Below are 21,109 nucleotides of genomic sequence, written 5' to 3'. Positions count from 1 at the left end.
CTCTCAGACCTGCACAGCACTTCTGACCTTGAGGCCAGCACAGGCAGGTCCGTAGGCAGAACCCACCCCAATCCCATCCTGTTATCTCAAATTCAGCATCCTGCTCAATGATGCACATTCTCCAAATGTCACGGAGTGTTTCTAGGTGTTGGATGTTCTTGAACTTGAGGCTTCACCCCCCCCCCCCCCGGCCCCGAGGGAGGTGGAAGTCCCTCCTTCTCATGTCCTCAGTGCACCTCACCTCTTATGATGCTGTGTAATACGCATTATTTTAATCTTTTTGAGGTGAAAGTCATAACGCAAACATAAAATAGTGTGAAGCAGTAAATCCAGAGAAACAAAACAGATCAGGAATTGCCGGGGTGGTGTGGGGAGCGGGGAAGGAGTGACAGCGCAGTGGGTTTGAGGTTTCATTTTCAGCAGCAAGAACGTTTTGGAGCTGGGGGGGTGGTGGCACAGGTCTGGGTAGGATGTATTGGAGCAGCCAGTGCGTCTCCACAAGCCACTCCCCAAGGGAGGACGCGCCAGGGGCTCCCCTGTGAGGCTTCCTGCTGTCGGTCTTGCTGGCCTCTCCACATTCCCTTCTCATACTCTTGCTCTGGGTGCCCAGGTGGGCGAATCAGAGGCTATGGGGTGAGAGCACTGTACTGACCCAGTGCTCTGGCAGCCAGGGAGGTAGTGGAGTCTAGGAGCCACACCCCTTCCCCCCGTGTCTGAGCTTGGCTCTGTGCCTCTGCCTGCCTCTGGTCTCCTGGTAAACGGCCTCTGTCGCCCATCTAGCGTGTACTGTAAACGCGGCCACCTTTGCCCGATCGACACCGGCCTCATTGAGAAAGATGTCGAGCTCCTCTTTTCTGGTTCAGCGAAGCCGATATACGAGGATGACCCATCTCCCGAAGGTAAGGGGAATGTTCCAGATTGTCTGGGACAGTCAGTTTATAAACCGAACAGAGTCTGGGCTGTGAGCAGCTACAAGCAGTCTCGCTCTGATGGCTCCAGTAAGGCTGCCCTGCTCATCTGATCAGAGGTGTGGGCTCAGGTGGGGACTCAGTGCCACTTAACCTGCTTGGGTTTTTGAGGCATATTCTTTTAGTCGTGTCCAACTCTGCAACCCCATGGACTGTAGCCCATCAAGGCTCCTCTGTCCATGGGATTTTCCAGGCAAGAAGACTGGAGTGAGTTGCCATTTCTTAGTCCACTTCATTTTAAGAAACCTTTTCCTCCTCTTTTAGGTGGTATTAATGGCAAAAATTTTGGGCCCATAAACGAATGGTGGATTGCTGGTTTTGATGGAGGTGAAAAGGCTCTTCTTGGCTTCAGCACCTGTAAGTATGTGGCCAACTGTGGACTGTTCTGGAATCTGAAATGAAAGATGCTTCTGTCTTCCACGGGGCTTGGTTGGGCTCTAGAAAGTCTCGGGCTCTCGTGACTGTGTGGGAAGCATGTCAGGCTTGATTGGGATGGCCTCTCTTACTAGTTACAGCTGACCCTGGAACTGACCTTGCAGCTGAAACCCAGACTGAATTCCAAAAGCCAGAGTCGAGCTGGGAAAGCCACTTGGCCAGTCTCTTCTCTGGTTGGCTCCGACAGGCCCCTTCTGAATGAGCTAACCCTGACCGTACCTCATGGGTTTTGACATTTGAGTGTGGAATGACTGCCTGTTCCGTGAGCCTCATAGCCTCATCCCTGCCGTTTGGCTACTGCCGCTGCCGTCAGGCTCACACTGCTCTTATATGTCTGTCTACTCCAGCGTTTGCCGAGTATATCTTGATGGATCCCAGCCCAGAGTACGCACCACTATTCAGCGTGATGCAGGAGAAGATCTACATAAGTAAGATAGTGGTTGAGTTCCTACAGAGCAACCCTGACTCCACCTACGAAGACCTGATCAATAAGATTGAGGTAAGAGGCTTAGGTCCTTCATTATCTGAGATTCACAGATTGTTTACATGTGATGTTCATTCACTGATTTGGGTCCAACTCTTGGTGACCCCATGGGCTGCAGCTCTCCAGGCTCCTCTGTCCATGGGATTTCCTGGGAAAGGATACTGGCAAGTGGGTTCTTCACCACCGAGCCACGTGGGAAGTCCCATTTACATGTGATATAGATGTACTAAGAAGCATGTTTGTTTGACGTAAACCAGTTTTGCTTAAGCCTAAGAGAAGCCTCTGTTTTTTTTTTTCCAAAAGACCACTGTTCCTCCTTGTATGCTCAACTTGAATCGATTCACAGAGGATTCTCTCCTGCGGCATGCCCAGTTCGTGGTGGAGCAAGTAGAGAGTTATGATCGGGCTGGGGACAGTGACGAGCAGCCCATCTTCCTGAGCCCCTGCATGAGAGACCTCATCAAGCTGGCCGGGGTCACCCTGGGAAAAAGGTGAGGGTGCAGCAGGAGTGAGTCTGAAGACCTGAGACGGAGTCTGGAAGGCAGGGCACTGTGGGAGCGCTTCCTGGGCCGCTGACACCGTGGAATCTCCCTTCCAGGCGAGCCGAAAGGCGGCAGACCATCCGGCAACCCGCCAAGGAGAAGGACAAGGGCCCCACCAAGGCCACCACCACCAAGCTGGTCTACCAGATCTTCGACACTTTCTTTGCGGAGCAAATTGAGAAAGATGACAAGGAAGACAAGGAGAATGCCTTCAAGCGCCGGCGCTGCGGCGTCTGTGAGGTAACCTCGCCTGAGCCGGCTCTCCTGCCCTCATGATCTCTGAGGAGCTCACTGTTTTCTCTTTTTGGCTTGAGAGTCTTACTGCGTAGACGTGACCCCCAAAAACAGAGCTCAGAGAAGGAGTTACTTATCCAAGGGGACTTGCACGTCTTACGGGACAGCTGTCAAAAGAGGCACGCGCAGGCACTTTGCCATCAGTGCCGCTGCTGCCACAAAGGAGTCTGGCCATGTCCCATTGTGTCCTCAGGCCCCGTGTGAGGGTGAGGGGTGACTGACCCACAGAGGCCAGCACTGCTTCCTCCAAGCGGGGTCATCCTCCCAGGATCCTGTCTTGTCTCATGGTGTAACTTTCCTCAGAAAGTGGGGGCTTCGTCCAGCTTAGCTTTGAGGCCTGAGACGACCTCTCTCTGAATTTTTTAGTATAATATATATTTACTTCACCCTGGAGGAATTAATCTCCCTAATTCTATCACTGACCCAGAATCAGATCTGTTTTGCCGTCTATTTGACTTAATTTGGATGAAAGCTTGAAAGTGAAAATATAGCAGCTGCCTTCAGAACCATCCTCCATTCACACTAGTCTCTGGATTCTGAGGGTCTCCTCAGCCTCGTATTGAGTGGCTGCCCTCAACAGGGATTTGTGTGTTGAACCCGTGTCCCCCAAGCAGTGGAAACATGGAGACCTAACCACTGGGCCACCAGCGAACTCCCTGTCCTCACCATTCTTGTTTTGGTTTTTATTTCATCTAGGACATGTCTATCCAAGCTTTAAATTTTCTTTTTTAAAAAATATACATAAACTGGCATCTTTCACAACTACTGTGTGTTGATACGGGTAGACCTAGTTACCACTTTATTCCGTAGTATTTCACTGTGACTGTCCCAGCCTATCCCTCGGTGATGGGCAGTGCGATATTCTAATGTGTCTTCTGTGATTCTTCACTACTTAGAAGCAGAATTGCTGGGGTGTAGGTTACATACTTGACTTTGGTCTAGAACACTGTTTTCCAGAGTGGTGTCACCAGCTTACCTCTGAGCCACCTGAGCTCTCCTTTCCCCACACCTGTGCCAGCACTGTGTCTCAGGGTTAACCTTTATAGGCCTCACGTCTTGTTCCTAACTCTTACTTCCCTGAGTTCTAATGAGGTTAAACTTACATATTTTAAAATTCACCAAAAACTGGTTATTAGCTGTGACTAACGCCATTCCATTTTTTTTAATGTGTTTTAGATTTGTCAGCAGCCCGAGTGTGGAAAGTGTAAGGCCTGTAAGGATATGGTTAAATTTGGTGGTAGTGGACGGAGCAAGCAGGCTTGCCAAAAGAGGAGGTAAGTTTGGCCAATGATTGTGTTTGGAATGGAGGGAAATGCCAGCTGATGGCAAATAGGCTTCGTGTGGGACAGCTGGGTTGACACGTATAGAACAGGCAAGATCCCTTTGTCTAGCGTTGTCGCCAAACCTGTCCCTGTTTTCTTAGTGAAACACCTTCAGTTGGTTTTACTTTTTTTTTTCCGGCTGCGCTGTGGGGGCTTGTGGGATCCTAGTTCCCCAACCAGGGATTGAACCTGTGCCCTTGGCAGTGAGAGCACAGAGTCCCAACCCCTGGACCACCAGGCAGTTCCCAGTTGGTCTTATTTTTTAAAGAAGACCTTGCTTATCACAAGTGACTTTGTAGGTGTCCCAACATGGCCATGAAGGAGGCAGATGATGATGAGGAAGTGGATGACAATATTCCAGAGATGCCATCACCCAAAAAGATGCACCAGGGGAAGAAAAAGAAGCAGAACAAGAATCGGATCTCTTGGGTTGGCGATGCCGTCAAGGTAATCCAGGAGTGGGCCCTCGGCTGCCCTCGTGCTGCTGCGCTGCTGAGCAGCCAGGTGCCTCACTGCCAGCCGTTCTGAGAGCAGCCGGAACCCTGGAGCTGAGAAACCTGCCCACGCATCCCACAGCCGCAAGCAGAGCAGAGCCGGCTGAGAGGCTGGGGTCTGTGGCCAGGCGCCAGAAATGCGTTTTTACTTATGTGCCCAAGGACGCGATGTTCCTCGCCCTCCAAAGCGGGTATTTGATACAGTCCCGGTGTGCGAGACTGGTTCCCCTGTGAAGCTGGTTTTGAGGAGAGCCCTCACTGCCCCCTCGCTAGGAGTTGGTGTTTGGAGCATTAGCACACCGCCTCTGGGGTTTCTGTGCTCACCTGCCTGAGAGTTAAATCCTTTGCCACAGCTGGAGAGTAAATATGTTCTCCGTGTTGGTCCCTTGGTGTCCATAAGCTGGAGACGGGCCAGTTCCCTCAGCCAGCCTGAGGCCTGCCCCTTCTGGGTGCTGCTCTAGGTCTGGGCGACACAAGTGCTGTCAGGCAGGTGGGGCACGGGAAGAGGGCTGGGGCCGCAGAGGCTTCTTGCTGGAACAACATCCCGAAGGGTTGGAGAGCAGCTGGCCACTTAAAGTCCTTATGAGGAACTAGGGCAGAGGCCGTGTGGTGGGAACCAGCTTTCCTTGTGGGAGAGAAGGAAGGGGGTCCGTGAGTCTGAGGGGAGTGGGATGTGGCGCTGTTCTAATTGAAGGCTAGGATCTGACTTGCTGACAAAGGAGGGCGGAGCTGGAGACAGAGGGCTGTGAGTGCCTCGGCTGCAGGCTTCCAGCCAGGGGAGGGGCTGCTCTCTGCAGTAAGTAGCCAGGCTGCTGGAGCTTACGGCTGCTTAGAGAAACCGCCATGAGCTATGCTTCTCTGTAAAGCGGCAGGAACTCGCAGGGCAAGCCTTGCACAGCCCTTCAGACCCATCCTCTCCTGAAACTAAGCTCTTGTTTTCAGACTGACGGGAAGAAGAGTTACTACAAGAAGGTATGCATTGACTCGGAAACCCTGGAAGTGGGGGACTGTGTTTCTGTAATTCCAGACGACTCTTCAAAACCACTGTATCTAGCAAGGTTTGTATCCTTCCTTCTGCCTGACTTCAGCCCACACTTTGAGTAAAAGCAGGAGGTGCCTGTTTTGCAAAAATAGCAGCAGCTCTTTGCTTTAGACTAAAGCCGAGAAATGGGCTTCCCTGGTGACTCAGTGGTAAAAGAGTTCTGCCAATGTAGGAGGCCTGGGTTCGATCCCTGGGTTGGGAAGATCCCCTGGAGAAGGAAATGGCAACCCACACCAGTATTCTTGCCTGGAAAATCCCATGGACGGAGGAGCCTGGTGGACTGCAGTCCATGGGGTCACAAAGAGTCAGGCACGACTGAGTACATATGCAAGCGACACCACAAACAGTTATCTGTGCTCCTGAGGAGCCTCGCCGGCTCCACCGGCCGAGCGAGAACCTTCTGCCTCCCCGTCTTCCGGCTCCAGGGTCACGGCGCTGTGGGAGGACAGCAGCAATGGGCAGATGTTCCATGCCCACTGGTTCTGTGCTGGGACGGACACAGTCCTCGGGGCCACTTCGGACCCCCTGGAGCTGTTCCTGGTCGACGAATGTGAGGATATGCAGCTCTCGTACATCCACAGCAAGGTGCAGGTCATCTATAAGGCCCCCTCGGAGAACTGGGCCTTGGAGGTGAGTCCCCGGTGCCCTGCACGTGTTCCCACCCCTTGCTGCGCGGGGTCATCATGACTGATGGTGGCCCCATCCCCAGGGAGGCGTGGACCCCGAGGCCCTGATGTCGGAGGACGACGGGAAGACCTACTTCTACCAGCTGTGGTACGACCAAGACTACGCGAGATTTGAGTCCCCTCCGAAAACTCAGCCAACAGAGGACAACAAGTACAAGTGAGTGCAGGGCTTGGGCTCCCAGGCTGCCCTGTTGGTGCTCTAGGATGCTGTGCCCTGCTTGTTCTGTGCTTCTCTCTGCTGGGTCTGCTGTCCCTGGATCCTCTGATTGCTCTCCCCGCCAACTAGAGACCAGCCTGACTTGGTTGCAGTGGCTGAGTATGTGGACAGCCTGGTTGGGGGTCGGGGTCACCCCCATGAGAAGCTGTCCCACTCAGGGATAGGATGTGTCTTTCTGTGTCTGTCCCACAAATCTGTGTCTTTCCCTCAAATCTATGTCTTTCCTCATAAGTGAGATCTTTGATTCCATTTAACTCTAATGCTTTTAGAGAGGCTTGCTTCTTAAATGCTTAGTGCTCCTGTTTTCCTTTCTATCCTTGATACCTCACTTTTTTTAACTAACGGTGGTGACTGGAGTCTTGCATCATGAGCAGTGTGTGGGAGCGAGGCTGGGAGGGTTTGCCGAGCTGCCTCTGGTACTTCTCCGGTCAGCCTGGGCTGCTTTGGGGCTTGATCTGTTTTTAAGGCACTCTAACTCTCCTCTGAAGGGTTTAGTAATCAGGAATGTTGCATTTTACCAAGTCCCAGTAGCCTTTAGAGATAGTAGTGTGAGCCTCCTTTGACATGGTTTGAGTTCCTGGCTTTACCGTGGTCTGCATTATCATCCATGTTGGAGTCTTACCAGATTCTAAGTCAATTGCTAATGTCTCTGGGTTTTTATGTTAGCTACTCAAAAGTGGGGTCAACTTGACATTTTCCTGATGTGCATATCTCTGGGCTTTGGTTCCCAATCAAAGTGTGAACATAAAAGTACAGGAGAGCCAGTGCCTTCTAACATCCGTGTGTACTTCCTCTTGGTCACCGGAGTCTCTGGAAATATGCCAGCGGCAGCTGCTTACAATCACCACCAGCCACTCAAGGGCCTTTGGTTTCTGTCCACTGCTCCTTCAGGTTCTGTGTGAGCTGTGCACGTCTGGCCGAAATGAGGCAGAAGGAAATCCCCAGGGTCATGGAGCAGCTCCAGGACCTGGAAGGCCGTGTTCTCTATAGCCTTGCCACCAAGAACGGCGTCCAGTACCGGGTGGGCGATGGCGTGTACCTCCCTCCCGAGGCCTTCACCTTCAAGTGAGTGCCCCTTGAAGCCAGTGGGGCCAGGCGCTCCGGGCCAGCAGCAGGCTGGCTGTACCACATGCCCCCCACCTCAGCCCACTACCAGCTGCTGCTGAGCCGTCGCACTGGCGTCTGTGGTGAGCAGACGCCATCCAGCGGTCCTGTGTGGAGCCACTGTCCTTCTGTGGCAGTGAAGCCATCTGTGAAAGAAGTCAGACAGAGCCTTCTGGCTAAAGGAGGATGCTGGGGTCAGTGATGGGTTCCTGCCCAGCAGGTCATGTCAGAGACCCTGCCCCCAGCTCCTGTTATCACATGGGGAGAGGAGTATCTTGTCTTGCCTGCCAGGCCTCTAAGGAGTAAGTGAGTTAAAAGTGCTTATTAGGGACTTCCCTTGTGGTTGAGTGGTTAAGACTCTGCCCTTCCAGTGCAGGGGGAGTAGGTTCAGTCCCTGGTCAGGGAACTAAGATCCCACATGCTATGCAGTGTGGCAAAAAAAAATATCTAAAATTTAAAAAAAAAAAAAAGGTGCTTATTAGCACAGTGCCTGGCTTAGTGTAAAGGCTGACTGTGAGTTACTGCTTGGTAACTGGGAACTGCATCAAAAGACTTCCACATCAAAGGACTGAGGCTCTTCAGGGAAAAATCAAAGCCACAGATATTTCCCACACTTGATCCCTTCCTTGTTGGTTCTTAGAACTAGCGTGTGGTTGGATTTACAACCAGCATTTTGGCAAGCTTAGCTCAGTTTCCCGACTTATTTTCCTCGAGTCCTCATTGGAACCCATTCAACTGAATGAGTTCAACCCAGTCAACCCATGCACTGAATTGCAGAGCCTCAGTCCTCCCAGCCCTGCGAAGTGAGTGTGCATGGTGCCCTGAAACACCAGTTCTTGGCCTGGAAGGGGAGGCCGGCCTGTAGGGCTGTTGACCAGGTATTCCTGGCCCAGCTGGAAGTGAGAGCACAGGTGCTCAGAGGGTCTCTGGGGCCTGACAGACTTTGGGGGGCCTGGCGGGAACACACGGCACCTGCCCTCCTGAACTGCTCAACTTCCTGTCTTCAGAGTGTGGCCCTGTGGTCCTGGCAGCTTGGCATCTGATGTGATGGCCTGATTCCACCAGTACATGGCTGGGCCAGGTTCGGCTGGGCCAGGTTCGGCTACCCCAGACTGCCCATCTTCTCCCTTGGCCTCTCCCGCAGTGCCCCGAGGTTAGTGCCTCAGTCAGAATGTAGGTTATGCCACCGCCACAACTCTCAGACCACAGGAGTTTACCTCTTGCCTGGACTGTGTGTCCACTGTGGTTCAGGGGACTCAAGACTGTTGTGTCACTCAGGGACCTGGGTTGACAAGGCCTCTGCCTTCCAAGTTGCCTGTCCAAGGCAAGGGGAAGCTCACTGGCAATTCTCCTGCCAGGGCAGGGCTTGTTTATCACAGCTACTCACACCTGTGGAGCTGAACACACCACCTGCCAGGAAGTCCTGCCCTAAGGCCAGGTGCAGGGAGAATGTGAACAACCTCAGCAGCGAGACCCAGAGCACAGATGGGGAATACCTGTGTTAAAGTGTGGATGAGATTGAATCTCTAAATCTCTGCTCAGGGTACTGAGCTGCGTTAGTTCAGGCGCTGGAATTTAAACAGTGATCATCACTGGTCAGTCACGCCGAACCACTTTCTAACGTTTGACGTTCAGTCACTCAGAGTAGTCGCTTCTCTGCAGCATCAAGCTGTCCAGTCCTGTGAAACGCCCCCGGAAGGAGCCTGTGGACGAAGCTCTGTATCCAGAGCACTACCGGAAGTACTCGGACTACATCAAGGGCAGCAACCTGGATGCCCCCGAGCCCTACCGTGTTGGCCGCATAAAGGAGATCTTCTGCAGCAAGAAGAGCAACGGCCGGCCCAATGAGACAGACATCAAGATCAGGGTCAACAAGTTCTACAGGTCGGTGAGGGCTCTGCCCTCCAGGGGCCTCTGCCTGAGTCATGGGAGGTAGTGAGTCGCACACACAGTGGTGGTCTAAGGGGCGGAGGAGGTAGTCCTCCCAGGTGTTCCTGACTACCTGGTGGGTGCTGAGGATCACTACAACTGTGTAACACAGCCCTGGATTCCTGTCTTGGAGCTGCAGAGCTTTGTCCAAAAGAGATCAGTGAGCCGAGGTCCAGAGTGCGACCAAGGCAGGCATGGCATGTCCTGGGCTCTGTCTTAGGCGCCATCAAAACCCTGATACCTGTTTAAGCTGCCCTTGTGTTCCGCCCCTCCCTACTGCCAGTCCTCCTGTCTTTTCCAGGCCCTCTTCTCCGTTTCTGGGGTTTCTCTCTGTCCCAAGGTCTTGGCTTCACTGAGTTTTTGGGATCCTGATAGTACTTAGGAGCTTAAACTGAAGCTGATCCATACAGATAAGTCTACAGTTGCTCCACTTCTTAGCTAACATACAGGAAAGTTTTTCTGAAGTCTTTGAAGTAATAGGTACTAAGAGAACAAGGAATCTGGCAGGCATAGGGGGAAGAAGGCAGCTCTAGACATGCTTCTCAATAGGAGGTCGGCAACTGGTCTCAACCCAGGCCCACCCAGTCTTCTTGGAGGCATAAAGAGCAAGCAAACCCTTAGTTGAGATCACAGTAAGAAATCCCACTTAGTTTGTGGTGTTTAGTGCCAACTAAGGGGGTTAGTAATCAAGGTGACTTAGTGAGGCATGGGGCCTAGTCTTTACCCTCTGATCCTATGAGCACATCCCCAGGAATATGCCATTTAATTCATTTTCAGCTTGTGACAAACGAACTAACAAAGACTCTTGCACTCCCAGGCCGGAGAACACACACAAGTCTACCCCGGCCAGTTACCACGCAGACATCAACCTGCTCTACTGGAGCGATGAGGAGGCCGTGGTGGACTTCAAGGCCGTGCAGGGCCGCTGCACCGTGGAGTACGGAGAGGACCTGCCTGAGTGCCTCCAGGACTTCTCTGCTGGTGGCCCCGATCGCTTCTACTTTCTCGAGGTGGGGCCCTGGGCTCACTGCAGGGAGGGCATCTGGGTCAGACACAGCGCCCGAGAAGTTTACTTACCCAGAGCATGAGTCTGTGACACTCAGGTTGATCTGGAATTTAATACTTAAAGCAAAATGAAATATTTTAACATCCTAATGCAATAACTCAGACCTCCCTGGTGGTTCAGACGGTAAAGAATTCATCTGGAATGTGGAAGACCTGGGTTCAAACCCTAGGTTGGGAAGAGTCCCTGAAGAAGGGAATGGCAACCCACTGCAGTATTCCTGCCTGGAGAATTCCATAGACAGAGAAGTCTGGCGAGCTACAGTCCATGGCATTGCGAAGAGCCGGACACAACTGAGCGACTAACACACACACACACACAAATAACAATTTTTGTAGACTGTTAGGTGGCCTCTGCTGGTCTGGCCAGTGTCTATGAGTTAGGGAAATGGACCTCTAGGCCCAGGAGATGAATCCCTGCCCCCAGTCCCTTCAGCCTCATAGCTGAGCTTGTGGCCTGGTTATTGAGAGAGAGAAGAGCCAGGAGTCTGTTGATTTAAGCTAATCACTTTTACATTGTTTGAGCACAGCTTCTTTGTGACAGGCATGTATGGTCTTAAGATAACCCGTGTCTCCCCCAGGTTCTGGTCTGTACAGCCTGATTATAACATTTGCCTATTTTTAGAATGAGTAGTCCAGGTACTTAAAATAGCAGGAATTTCTGTCAGCCAGGTAAAACATTTTTATTAATAGACTTTTCCCCTTTTCTCTATTAGAATCAAAGCCCTCTTGGCTTCTGGCCATACTTAGGAAGAAATGAAGTATATTCTTATTAAATTAACTTAAATCCTATTTGTTAGAGAAGGGAACTGGTGTTTCTCTTCCAGACCACTGTGGTTCTTTCCCCCTCAGGCCTATAATGCCAAGAGCAAAAGCTTTGAAGATCCTCCGAACCACGCCCGGAGCCCTGGAAATAAGGGGAAGGGGAAGGGGAAAGGTATGTCGTGGTGTGTCATTCCCCCAGGTTCCTCTTCAAGTCTGTGTCCTCTAGCTCGGATACTCATGAGTCAATCAGTATGGAAGAGCAGCCTCTGATGTTACCTCCCACAAAACGAGGTGGACTCTGAGTCACCAGGGGCTTTGAGGCGAGCCCGTCAGGACCCTGCTCTGACTTGGGGTCTGTCTCCTGCAGGAAAAAACAGGACGAAATCTCAGACATGTGAGCCTAGTGAACTGGAGACAGAAATCAAACTGCCGAAGCTGCGGACCCTGGACGTGTTTTCCGGCTGTGGGGGACTGTCAGAAGGCTTCCACCAAGCAGGTACGCTCCGGGGGCGGGTCTCTCCACACAACCTGTTAAAAACTGGATCAGGCAGGCTGTGTCTGGAAGACCTCTGTGGCCCTGGCCACAGTTCCGACTAAAGAGTCTCTTTCTGGGGAGTTCATGACACGTCTGTGTCCTTGTATCCCCCACCCAGGCATCTCGGAGACGCTTTGGGCCATCGAGATGTGGGACCCTGCGGCCCAGGCGTTCCGGCTCAACAACCCTGGGTCCACGGTGTTCACAGAGGACTGCAACGTCCTGCTGAAGCTGGTCATGGCTGGGGAGGTGACCAACTCCCGCGGCCAGAAGCTGCCTCAGAAGGGAGACGTGGAGATGCTGTGCGGTGGGCCGCCCTGCCAGGGCTTCAGTGGCATGAACCGCTTCAACTCTCGAACCTACTCCAAGTTCAAGAACTCCCTGGTGGTCTCCTTCCTCAGGTAAACAGAGCAAAAGCCCCTCTGCGTTCAGTGCCACCCAAGGGCAACTAGATGGCCTGCCCTTGTACTGCAACGCCTGGTGCCAGGGCCAAGCAGTCACCGCTTTAGCCTTCACTCCTACAGAAGGCCGCTGCTGAGCGAGGCGCCACTCTCAGCCTTCAGGGAGTTCATGGCTCCCTCTCCACTAGGGAGAGACCCTGAGAGCCGGCAGGTTTGTCTTGACGGGCGTCAAAGCAGTTGGTAGTGACTTCTGGCCAAGGAGGCCGCCTTGCTCTCTCCAGGCGTGGGGCGGACTCTCTCGGTCACTCCTGTCCCCCACAGCTACTGTGACTACTACCGGCCCCGCTACTTCCTCTTGGAGAACGTTCGAAACTTCGTCTCCTTCAAGCGCTCCATGGTCCTGAAGCTGACGCTGCGCTGCCTGGTCCGCATGGGCTACCAGTGCACCTTCGGTGTGCTGCAGGTGCGGCGGGGGCGGGCGGAGGCGGGCGGGGGCAGGCGGAGGCCAGGCGCGGGGGCGGGCGGGGGCAGGCTGGCGAAGGCGGAGGCCGGGGCGGGGGCGGGCGGGAGCGGGCGGAGGCCAGGGGCGGGGGCAGGTGGGGGCAGGCAGAGGCCAGGGGCGGGGACAGCCATGCCTGGGCCGGGGGCAGACGGGCGCACGCAGAGGCCAGAGGCTGGGGCAGCCATGCCTGGGCAGGGGCACACGGGCGCACGCAGAGGCCAGGGGCGGGGGCAGCCATGCCTGGGCAGGGGCAGATGGGCACACGCAGAGGCCAGGGGCGGGGGCAGCCATGCCTGGGCAGGGGCACACGGGCACATGCAGAGGCCAGAGGTGGGGGCAGCCATCCTTGGGCAGAGGGCAGACATCCCTGGGCAGGGGGCAGACGGGCACACGCAGAGGCCAGGGGCGGGGGCAGCCATGCCTGGGCAGGGGCACACGGGCACACGCAGAGGCCAGAGGCAGGGGCAGCAATCCCTGGGCTGCAACAAACTGTCGCTAACTGAAAACAGAGCTCCAAAGGGGACTTCCCCAGCACTTCCACGTGGGGGGGTGTGGATTCGATCCCTGGTGGGGAACTGAGATCCTACATGCTGCTGAATGTGGCCAAAAATTAAAAACAAAACTCCTCAAAGGGCCAGGCTGTAGGGTGATGACCTATAGCCTGGTGGAGGCAGATGCTGGCCCACACTGCACTATGGAGCCTTTGGCATTGAGATTCTGGAGGAACTCAGAGCCAGGACCCCAGCAAGTCCTGAGGGACCATGTGCAAGAGACCTCTTGGCTGCGTCGGTTCCAGCTTGTTTCCCCTGATGGGGTGTAGGGGGGCCCAGCTGTGGAACTCCAGGTAGCAGTTAGACTCCCACACAGGGTGGGTCAGGAACCACACATAGACCACGCTGTTTTATAGACTAAACGGCCGAGTCTCTGGGTGAATGGACGTGCTTATGAACACCTCGAGGGTGTGCGTGGTGAAACTCCAGGGGCCTCTCAGTGGCTGTGTCTGCAGCGACAGGGCCTTGGGGTGGTCAGAGGGGACGAGGCCTCTTCTGAAGAGCGACTGCTCTGTGTGTGCCTGTTCAGTAATTGATGGCATGACTAAACTGAAACGGGTGCTGAAACAGGAGGGAGAGATGGCTGGAAAACAGTGAGCGTGTGGAGGGGAGAAGGTGGCACTCGGCCCCAAGCCCTCCTTGTTGGTCTCCACGGTGTCTCAGCCTCACCAAACAAGCCTCGCTGGCGGCCGTGTTCTGTGTCTGTGACTGTGGGCTGCCAGGCGGGAGGCGTGGCTCCTGGTGTCTCCCCTGGCTGCTCTCCTCCCCAGTGCTAAGACCACGGCACCCCCATGTGTCCAAAGAACTGGCTGAGAGCATCTCCTGAGCTCACTCCCACCTCCCCTGCGGTTGCTGGCCACCTCTTGGGATCGCTTGTCCTGCCCTCTGGCCTCACTCTGGTTAGGTGGAAGCCTGTGGGTTAACTTCCTGGAAAACGACATGGCAACCTACTCCAGTGTTCTTGCCTGGGGGATCCCATAGACAGGGGAAGCTGGTGGGCTGCAGTCCATGGGACTGCAAAGATTCGGATGTGACTGAAGCACCTTAGCACTAGCACGGTGGGTTAACTAAGGGCTCTGGGTGAGCTTCCCACCGGCCAGATGCTGCCCAAAGTCAGATGCCATGGACCCCAGCCCTCGGACCAGCGAGTCAGGGTGCCCGCTGACTGTGCGTCTCTGGTCCTCCCTGCACAGGCTGGTCAGTACGGCGTGGCCCAGACTCGGAGGCGAGCCATCATCCTGGCTGCAGCCCCTGGGGAGCCACTCCCTCTGTTCCCCGAGCCGTTGCACGTGTTCGCGCCCCGGGCCTGCCAGCTGAGCGTCGTGGTGGACGACAAGAAGTTTGTCAGCAACATCACCAGGTAGGAGCCCTGCCCGCCCATGGTCGTGGTGCCGGTGAGGCTTGGGGGAGCAGGGTGGTGCCGGGGGACCTCAGTGACAAGGCCCTGGGCCCGGAGAAACTGTTAGCGAGGAGCAGTGGTGTGGGGTCCAGCCTGCCCCCAGAACGCTCTGCCCCTCTGGGCTCATCCTGCCCGAGCACCCTGAGTACAGGGCCACAGCCAGAGCCCACGCTCTACACAGGGTCTGAGGAGAGTGCTGCCCCGGTGACCTCGGGTAGCCCTTTGACCCCGAGTCGAGGTCCCCTTTTCTGGAGAAGACGGTGCCAGCCGTCGGGGATAGCAGCTGTGACTCAGGTAACAGCAGCTGTGACTCAGGTAACAGTAGCTGTGTGTCCCAGAGGTGCCAACCCTCCATGCTTTGCTGCAGGTTGAGCTCAGGTCCCTTCCGAACCATCACCGTGCGGGACACGATGTCCGACCTCCCCGAGGTCCGGAACGGGGCCTCGGCACTGGAGATCTCATACAACGGGGAGCCCCAGTCCTGGTTCCAGAGGCAGCTCCGGGGCTCGCAGTACCAGCCCATCCTCAGGGATCATATTTGCAAGGTGACCAGAGCAGGCCTCCCTGCAGCTGCCTGTTGGGGACAGAGCTGCGGGTGGAGCCCAGCCTGGGCTGGAGGAGCTGATGTCCGCCCCTCCCCTTCCACTCCTTCTGCTCTTCATTGCTCACCCCTAGCCCAGCGTTATCTCAGCCGGCCCCCAGCCTCACCACCTCACCGCCTCCTGCTTCTCCTCTTACCCACCGTCTCTCCACCACCACCCTCCCCCACCGCAGTACTTGGTCATGGGGTGTTCATCAGAGCTTATTACTCCGAAGTAATAGGTCTAGGAAGACCTTATACTCTAGAAGAGTTTACACTCTTCCTAAATAGGTCTGGAATGGCCACTGTTTCCCACCGCATCTCTCACCACCCCTGTTCTCTGGGAGACCCCGGGACTCCCCACCTCTGGCTCCACCTGTGCCACGCCAGCTCCTCCCAAACCCTGCCTGCACTTGCCCAAAGCCGCCCCTTCACCCGTCCCCCCCTTATCGCACATCCCCGCTCTGGAGTTGTCAATGCACGTGTATGACTCCAGGCTGTGCACTGGAGTTACTGTCAGTCTCCCCCAGTGGGATACAAGTGCCTGGGGTCTCCTAGTCGCCGCCAGCTTGCCCAGTGCCCACCATGACAGCACCCAGCCCCCATGGCACCTGCTTGGGTGCTCCCCCAGCTGGGCAACAGCCAGGCCTTCTGTGCTCCTCCAGGACATGAGCGCCTTGGTGGCTGCCCGCATGCGGCACATCCCCCTGGCCCCGGGCTCGGACTGGCGTGACCTGCCCAACATTGAGGTGCGGCTCTCTGACGGCACCCTGGCCCGGAAGCTGCGGTACAACTACCACGACAAGAAGAACGGCTGCAGCAGCGCCGGTGCCCTCCGTGGGGTCTGCTCCTGTGTGGAAGGTGGGGCAACCCCTCCCTGTGCCCTGGCCTCCGGGTATGGCTTCCTCCTGCTTGGTGTGAAGCTTCCAGCCCCGTTAGGATCTGCAGCCATTTGGGGGGCTCAAGGGAAGGGGCATGGTCTCAGGCTTTCTCAGCAGGAGGTGCAGGGGCTCAGGAGGCCAGCGGCCCTGAGCTGGGTGCAGACCCACCGGACCTGGGTGTCCCTGCTCTAAGTAAACGCTGCTGAAAGCAGGGCTTATGGGGAGGCTCCACCCGGTGGACTGTCCTCCACCACGGCCCCATCACAGCCCTGCCTCCCTGCAGGCAAGCCCTGTGAGCCTGCGGCCCGACAGTTCAACACCCTTATCCCCTGGTGCCTGCCCCACACTGGGAACAGGCACAACCACTGGGCTGGCCTCTACGGGCGTCTTGAGTGGGACGGCTTCTTCAGCACAACTGTCACCAACCCTGAGCCCATGGGTAAGCAGGTAGGTCTGCGGGCCCCTCGGGCCTGGTGGGGACAGACTCACTGGCCAGGGCCAGCGTGGGCTTCCTGTGGCACGGTCGTAGGTGATTGCCTCTCACACCCTCCCCCCACCATGCTTCTCGCCCCCAGGGCCGCGTGCTCCACCCTGAGCAGCACCGAGTGGTGAGCGTGCGGGAGTGTGCCCGCTCCCAGGGCTTCCCTGACACCTATCGGCTGTTCGGCAACATCCTGGACAAGCACCGGCAGGTCAGTGGATGGACACTGAGGCAGGGCTGGCCGGCAGCTCCCACGAAGCAGGCCCGGCAAGAGGGAGACGAGGGTGGGGTGGGTCTGTGGGGAGCTCGGCTCACACGGTCACTTCTGAGGGGACCCTGAACCCCCACAGCTGGTTAACTCGCTGGCCTCAGTACTCCCAGGAGGGTGGTGGTAAGAAAGGGGTAACCAGCCATCCCTGGGGCCTCGGGTCCTCATGGGTCAGGCGGAATCACTAAGTGTGTGGTTGCTATTGACAGCGGAAGAAGATTTAGCCCAAAGGAAACTTCCAGCACATCACACAGAGCAGGCTGAGTGTGTGGTGGTACACATTCACTGTCTTGTCACTAAGTGTTGAAATGAACCAATATTTCCTCCTGTTTCTCAGAAAACTAGGTTTGGCTCTTAATTAAGGTACATCCAAGTAACAGGTGCATGGCTGAGGTTACAGCGAGACCTTCCCATTTCACACCACCCTCACCTCCCCCAACATGCTGTTCTCCCGGAGTATCAGCATTCAGCCAGAAGTGAGACCTGATGGCTTCTGTATCTGGATTCTAAGATTTTCTAAAGCGCTTTAAATCCCCTTTCTCTGGCTGATTCTTGACCCATCAGTGTTTGGGGTGGGAGGAGGGTCCAGTGGAAGGGCTTTGGAGGCCCCTGTGAGCCTGAGGCCAGGGACCCAGTGCCCGGGTCTGAGTGGAGGCTGGTGCTGACTTCGGCCGTGCCAAACCAGGTGTCGCCCTCCTTCCCTCCTGCAGGTGGGTAATGCTGTGCCGCCGCCACTGGCCAAAGCCATCGGCTTGGAGATCAAGCGCTGCATGTTGGCCAAAGCGCGCGAGAGCACCTCAGGTATGGTGGGGGCGGACTCGGCAAGGGTGTGACATTAGGCTCTGGGACTGGGGCAGCTCACCCAGTGGCCTCACGTCTCTCTCAGGGTTGCTGAGACTGAGCAGGCAGGTGGGTGGGTAAGTGGACAGGCACTGGAGCCCGGTTCTGTCCTGTGGCAGAGTCTGGCTCGGCTGGGCCCACTGTGGACGCTAACCCAGGCCATCTAGAAGCCTTTAGGGGACACCTGAGCAGGGCTCAGTCTCTGAAGGTTGATACAGAGCTGCCACAGGTTCTTACCTGGTCATCCTTTAATATCGACACCTGGGTATTAACATAGCTCCTGATTAATGTACCTGTCTTACTTGTCTGTTGCTTACTGTAACATACGTTCCCTGCAGTGACTCTCCCTTTTATTTCCCTTCAGCTAAAATCAAGGAGGAGGCTGCCAAGGACTAGTTCTCTCCTCCTATCACCCATGTTTCTGCCACCAGAGATCCCCAGCGTGCACTGATATTGTTGTATTTTCACTTGTCAATCAGTCAGTTCAGGTGTGTCGTATGCGGTGTTTGTGGCCTTGGCTGACATGAAGCTCTTCAGTGAGATTTGCCTATCGGCTAATTTGACTTAGTGATCAAACTGTGCAGTACTTTGTCCATTCGGGATTTTAAAAGTTTTTTATTACGCATTATATCAAATTTACCACTGTATGAAGTGGAAATTAAGACTTTATGTAGTTTTTATATGTTGTAATATTTCTTCAAATAAATCTCTCCTATAAATCACCCTGGGTGGCGACTCACAGTTTACGAGGGACTTCTGGGTGCCTCTCCACTGAGGCCGGATGAGAGTGGGGTCCTTAGTGCTGAGTGTGACCCCACAGAGGTGTTCATCTGAAGTTAGATCATTCCATGTGTGTTTGGGGTAGAGATTGTGACTCAGTGCTGGCCAATTACATGAAAGTAGAACTTGCTGGTGGTGTTTCCAGGAAAGCCTTTTATTTTGATTATTTTTTGGCTACACTGTGAAGCATGCAGGATCTTAATTCGCCAATCAGGGATCGAACCCATGCCACCTGCATTGGGAGCATGGCGTCTTAACCACTGGACCAAGGGAAGTCCCCAGGAAGTCTTAGTTGGCCTTCCTTGTGGCCTTGTATCTCTTTGGTCTGGAGTGGGCTGTGATGCCTGGCAGTGTAGCAGCTGTCTTGGGACCACGAGTCCAGAAGCCCCACGCGACGGATGGCGGCACGAGAAGAGAAGCATCACTTGGAGCCCTGGCCTGCCACCCCCAGACAGACGCTTTATTTGCTTAAGAATCTGTTAGGTGGACTTTCCTCGTTTTCAGCCTGACTCAGTGGTACTGAATTCTAGGAGGAACAGACCTGTTCTTTGGTTCATCTTTGGGAAAGACCTGTATAAAGTGACAGTGAAGCAGAAGCAGACAAAGAAGTGTCACTCACCAGCACAAACGCCCCAGAGGGCCACTGTTAAGATGTGGCCTTGGCTGACATGCCCAGTCAGCCAAGTAGCACCTGCCCCACCTCTGTGTGTTCAGGAGGGCACTCTGTGGCACCTCCACTGGAACATGACATGCAAGTCACAGGTGCCTTAATCCCAAGACTAAAGGACTAGAGAGCGTTCAAATGTAAAATCCATTCAGCTCCTTCGTAAGTAATCTGGCTTCCCTGGTGGCTCAGTCAGTAAAGAATCTGCCTGCCAATGCAGGAGGCTCAGCTTTGATCCCTGGGTGAGGAAGATCCCCTCAAGAAGGAAATAGCAACCCACTCTGGTGTTCTTGCATGGAGAATCCCCAAGGACAGAAGAGCCTGGTAGACTACAGTCCATGGGGTTGCAAGAGTCAGACATGACTTCATGACTTAGCAACTAATCTACCACATAGTAAGTAAGTAAATGTTTCAAGTTTCTGCTGTTGTAAACAGCACCATGCTGAGCATCCTTGGATGGACTCTTCCATTGTGTCACAAAGGTCTGTCTAGTCAAAGCTATGGTTTTTTCCAGTAGCCATATAGCTGTGAGAGTTGGACCATAAAGAAGGCTGAGCGCAAAAGAATTGATGCTTTCGAACTATCGTTCTGGAGAAGACTTGAGAGCCCCTGGGACTGCAAGGAGATCAAACCAGTCAATCCTAAAGGAAATCAACCCTGAATATGTGTTGGAGAGATTGACGCTGAAGCTGAAGCTCCAATACTTTGGCCACTTGATGTGAAGAGCCCAACTCATTAGAAAAGACCTTGATGCTGGGAAAGATTGAAGGCAGGAGGAAAAGGGGACGACAGAGGATGAGATGGTTGGATGGCATCACTGACTCAATGGATATGTGTTTGAGCAAGCTCTGGGAGACAGTGAAGGACAGGGAAGCCTGGCATGCTGCAATCCATGGGGTCACAATCGGAAATGACTTAACAACTGATAATCTAATTTATTCTGTCAAAAATCATGACTGAGATTTGAGGGGTTTTAAGCCTTTTTGTGTGTTTGTGTACAGTTCAGTGGCATTCAATACAATCACTCTGTGTATTTCCAGAACATTTTTATCATCCCAAACAAACTTTATAGCCACTAAATAATAACCCCTTATTCCCCATCTCCCCCCCGCCCAGCCCCTGGTAACCTCTACCCTATACTTCCTAAGTTTCCCCAGTCTAGGCATCTCATATAAATGGGCTCATAGTTAGCCTTCTGCGTCTGACTTCTTTCACTCAGCAGAACGCTCTCTAGGTTCATCCATGTTGTAGCACTGGTCGGAACTTCCTTTTAAGGATGAATAGCATTCCCTTGTATGTCTACACATTTTGTCCTTCAGTCTGTCAGTGGATATTTGCATTGCTTCCACCTTCTGGCTATTGTGAGTAATGCTGGAGTAAACACTGATGTACAAGTATCTCTCTGAGTTCCCGCTTCCAAGTTTCTGGAGTATATACCTTGGAACAGAATTGTTGGATCACAGGGTACTTCTATGTTTTAACTTTTTGAGGAACCAGCAGAAAAAACAGCTGTACCATTTTACATTTGTGGTAGCAACACACAGATGTTCAAATCTCTTTACATCTTTGCCCACACTTGTTACTTTCTGTTTCATAAATAGTGTCGCTGTGTTTTTTACTGGTTTCAGGTTTATGGTGTGTGTGTGCGTGCCTGTTCATTTTTATTTTTTTTTAATTGTGAAATACATATGATGTAATTTTCCATCTTAACCATTTTTAAGTGTGCATTTCAACGGCACTAAGTAATTTCACACTGCAGTTACATCAGTACCATCCATCTCTAGAACTCTCTTCATCTTGTGAAACTGAAACTCTGTCCCCATTAAACACCAATTCTGAAGGCTGGGGGAAGGATGGATTGGGAGTCTGGGGTCAGAGATGCA

At 54.0% G+C, this 21,109-nt stretch overlaps 1 protein-coding gene across 1 annotated transcript in view; it reads left to right on the top strand.

Moving 5' to 3' along the window:
• The window catches only part of DNMT1 (DNA methyltransferase 1), a 43,408-nt gene extending 24,992 nt beyond the window's left edge, over window positions 1-18,416 (top strand). Inside the window, exons 17-40 of the mRNA XM_052642573.1 lie at window positions 781-899; window positions 1,233-1,325; window positions 1,751-1,902; window positions 2,191-2,378; window positions 2,486-2,669; window positions 3,900-3,997; window positions 4,345-4,492; window positions 5,482-5,597; window positions 6,007-6,211; window positions 6,291-6,424; window positions 7,376-7,549; window positions 9,251-9,472; window positions 10,335-10,527; window positions 11,432-11,516; window positions 11,712-11,840; window positions 11,998-12,280; window positions 12,602-12,743; window positions 14,527-14,693; window positions 15,100-15,277; window positions 15,978-16,173; window positions 16,477-16,640; window positions 16,769-16,885; window positions 17,653-17,743; window positions 18,147-18,416. Coding sequence (XP_052498533.1) covers window positions 781-899; window positions 1,233-1,325; window positions 1,751-1,902; window positions 2,191-2,378; window positions 2,486-2,669; window positions 3,900-3,997; window positions 4,345-4,492; window positions 5,482-5,597; window positions 6,007-6,211; window positions 6,291-6,424; window positions 7,376-7,549; window positions 9,251-9,472; window positions 10,335-10,527; window positions 11,432-11,516; window positions 11,712-11,840; window positions 11,998-12,280; window positions 12,602-12,743; window positions 14,527-14,693; window positions 15,100-15,277; window positions 15,978-16,173; window positions 16,477-16,640; window positions 16,769-16,885; window positions 17,653-17,743; window positions 18,147-18,178 — 3,610 coding nt within the window. The 3' untranslated portion in view covers window positions 18,179-18,416. The remainder of the gene's footprint in view (window positions 1-780; window positions 900-1,232; window positions 1,326-1,750; window positions 1,903-2,190; window positions 2,379-2,485; window positions 2,670-3,899; window positions 3,998-4,344; window positions 4,493-5,481; window positions 5,598-6,006; window positions 6,212-6,290; window positions 6,425-7,375; window positions 7,550-9,250; window positions 9,473-10,334; window positions 10,528-11,431; window positions 11,517-11,711; window positions 11,841-11,997; window positions 12,281-12,601; window positions 12,744-14,526; window positions 14,694-15,099; window positions 15,278-15,977; window positions 16,174-16,476; window positions 16,641-16,768; window positions 16,886-17,652; window positions 17,744-18,146) is intronic.
• Window positions 18,417-21,109: the final 2,693 nt, after the last annotated feature.

This window comes from Budorcas taxicolor, chromosome 7, assembly GCF_023091745.1.
Source record: "Budorcas taxicolor isolate Tak-1 chromosome 7, Takin1.1, whole genome shotgun sequence".
In the NCBI taxonomy this organism is placed as follows: domain Eukaryota; kingdom Metazoa; phylum Chordata; class Mammalia; order Artiodactyla; family Bovidae; genus Budorcas; species Budorcas taxicolor.
The sequence above is the reverse complement of the archived record's forward strand: the minus strand, read 5'-3'. Positions and strand labels throughout refer to the sequence as shown.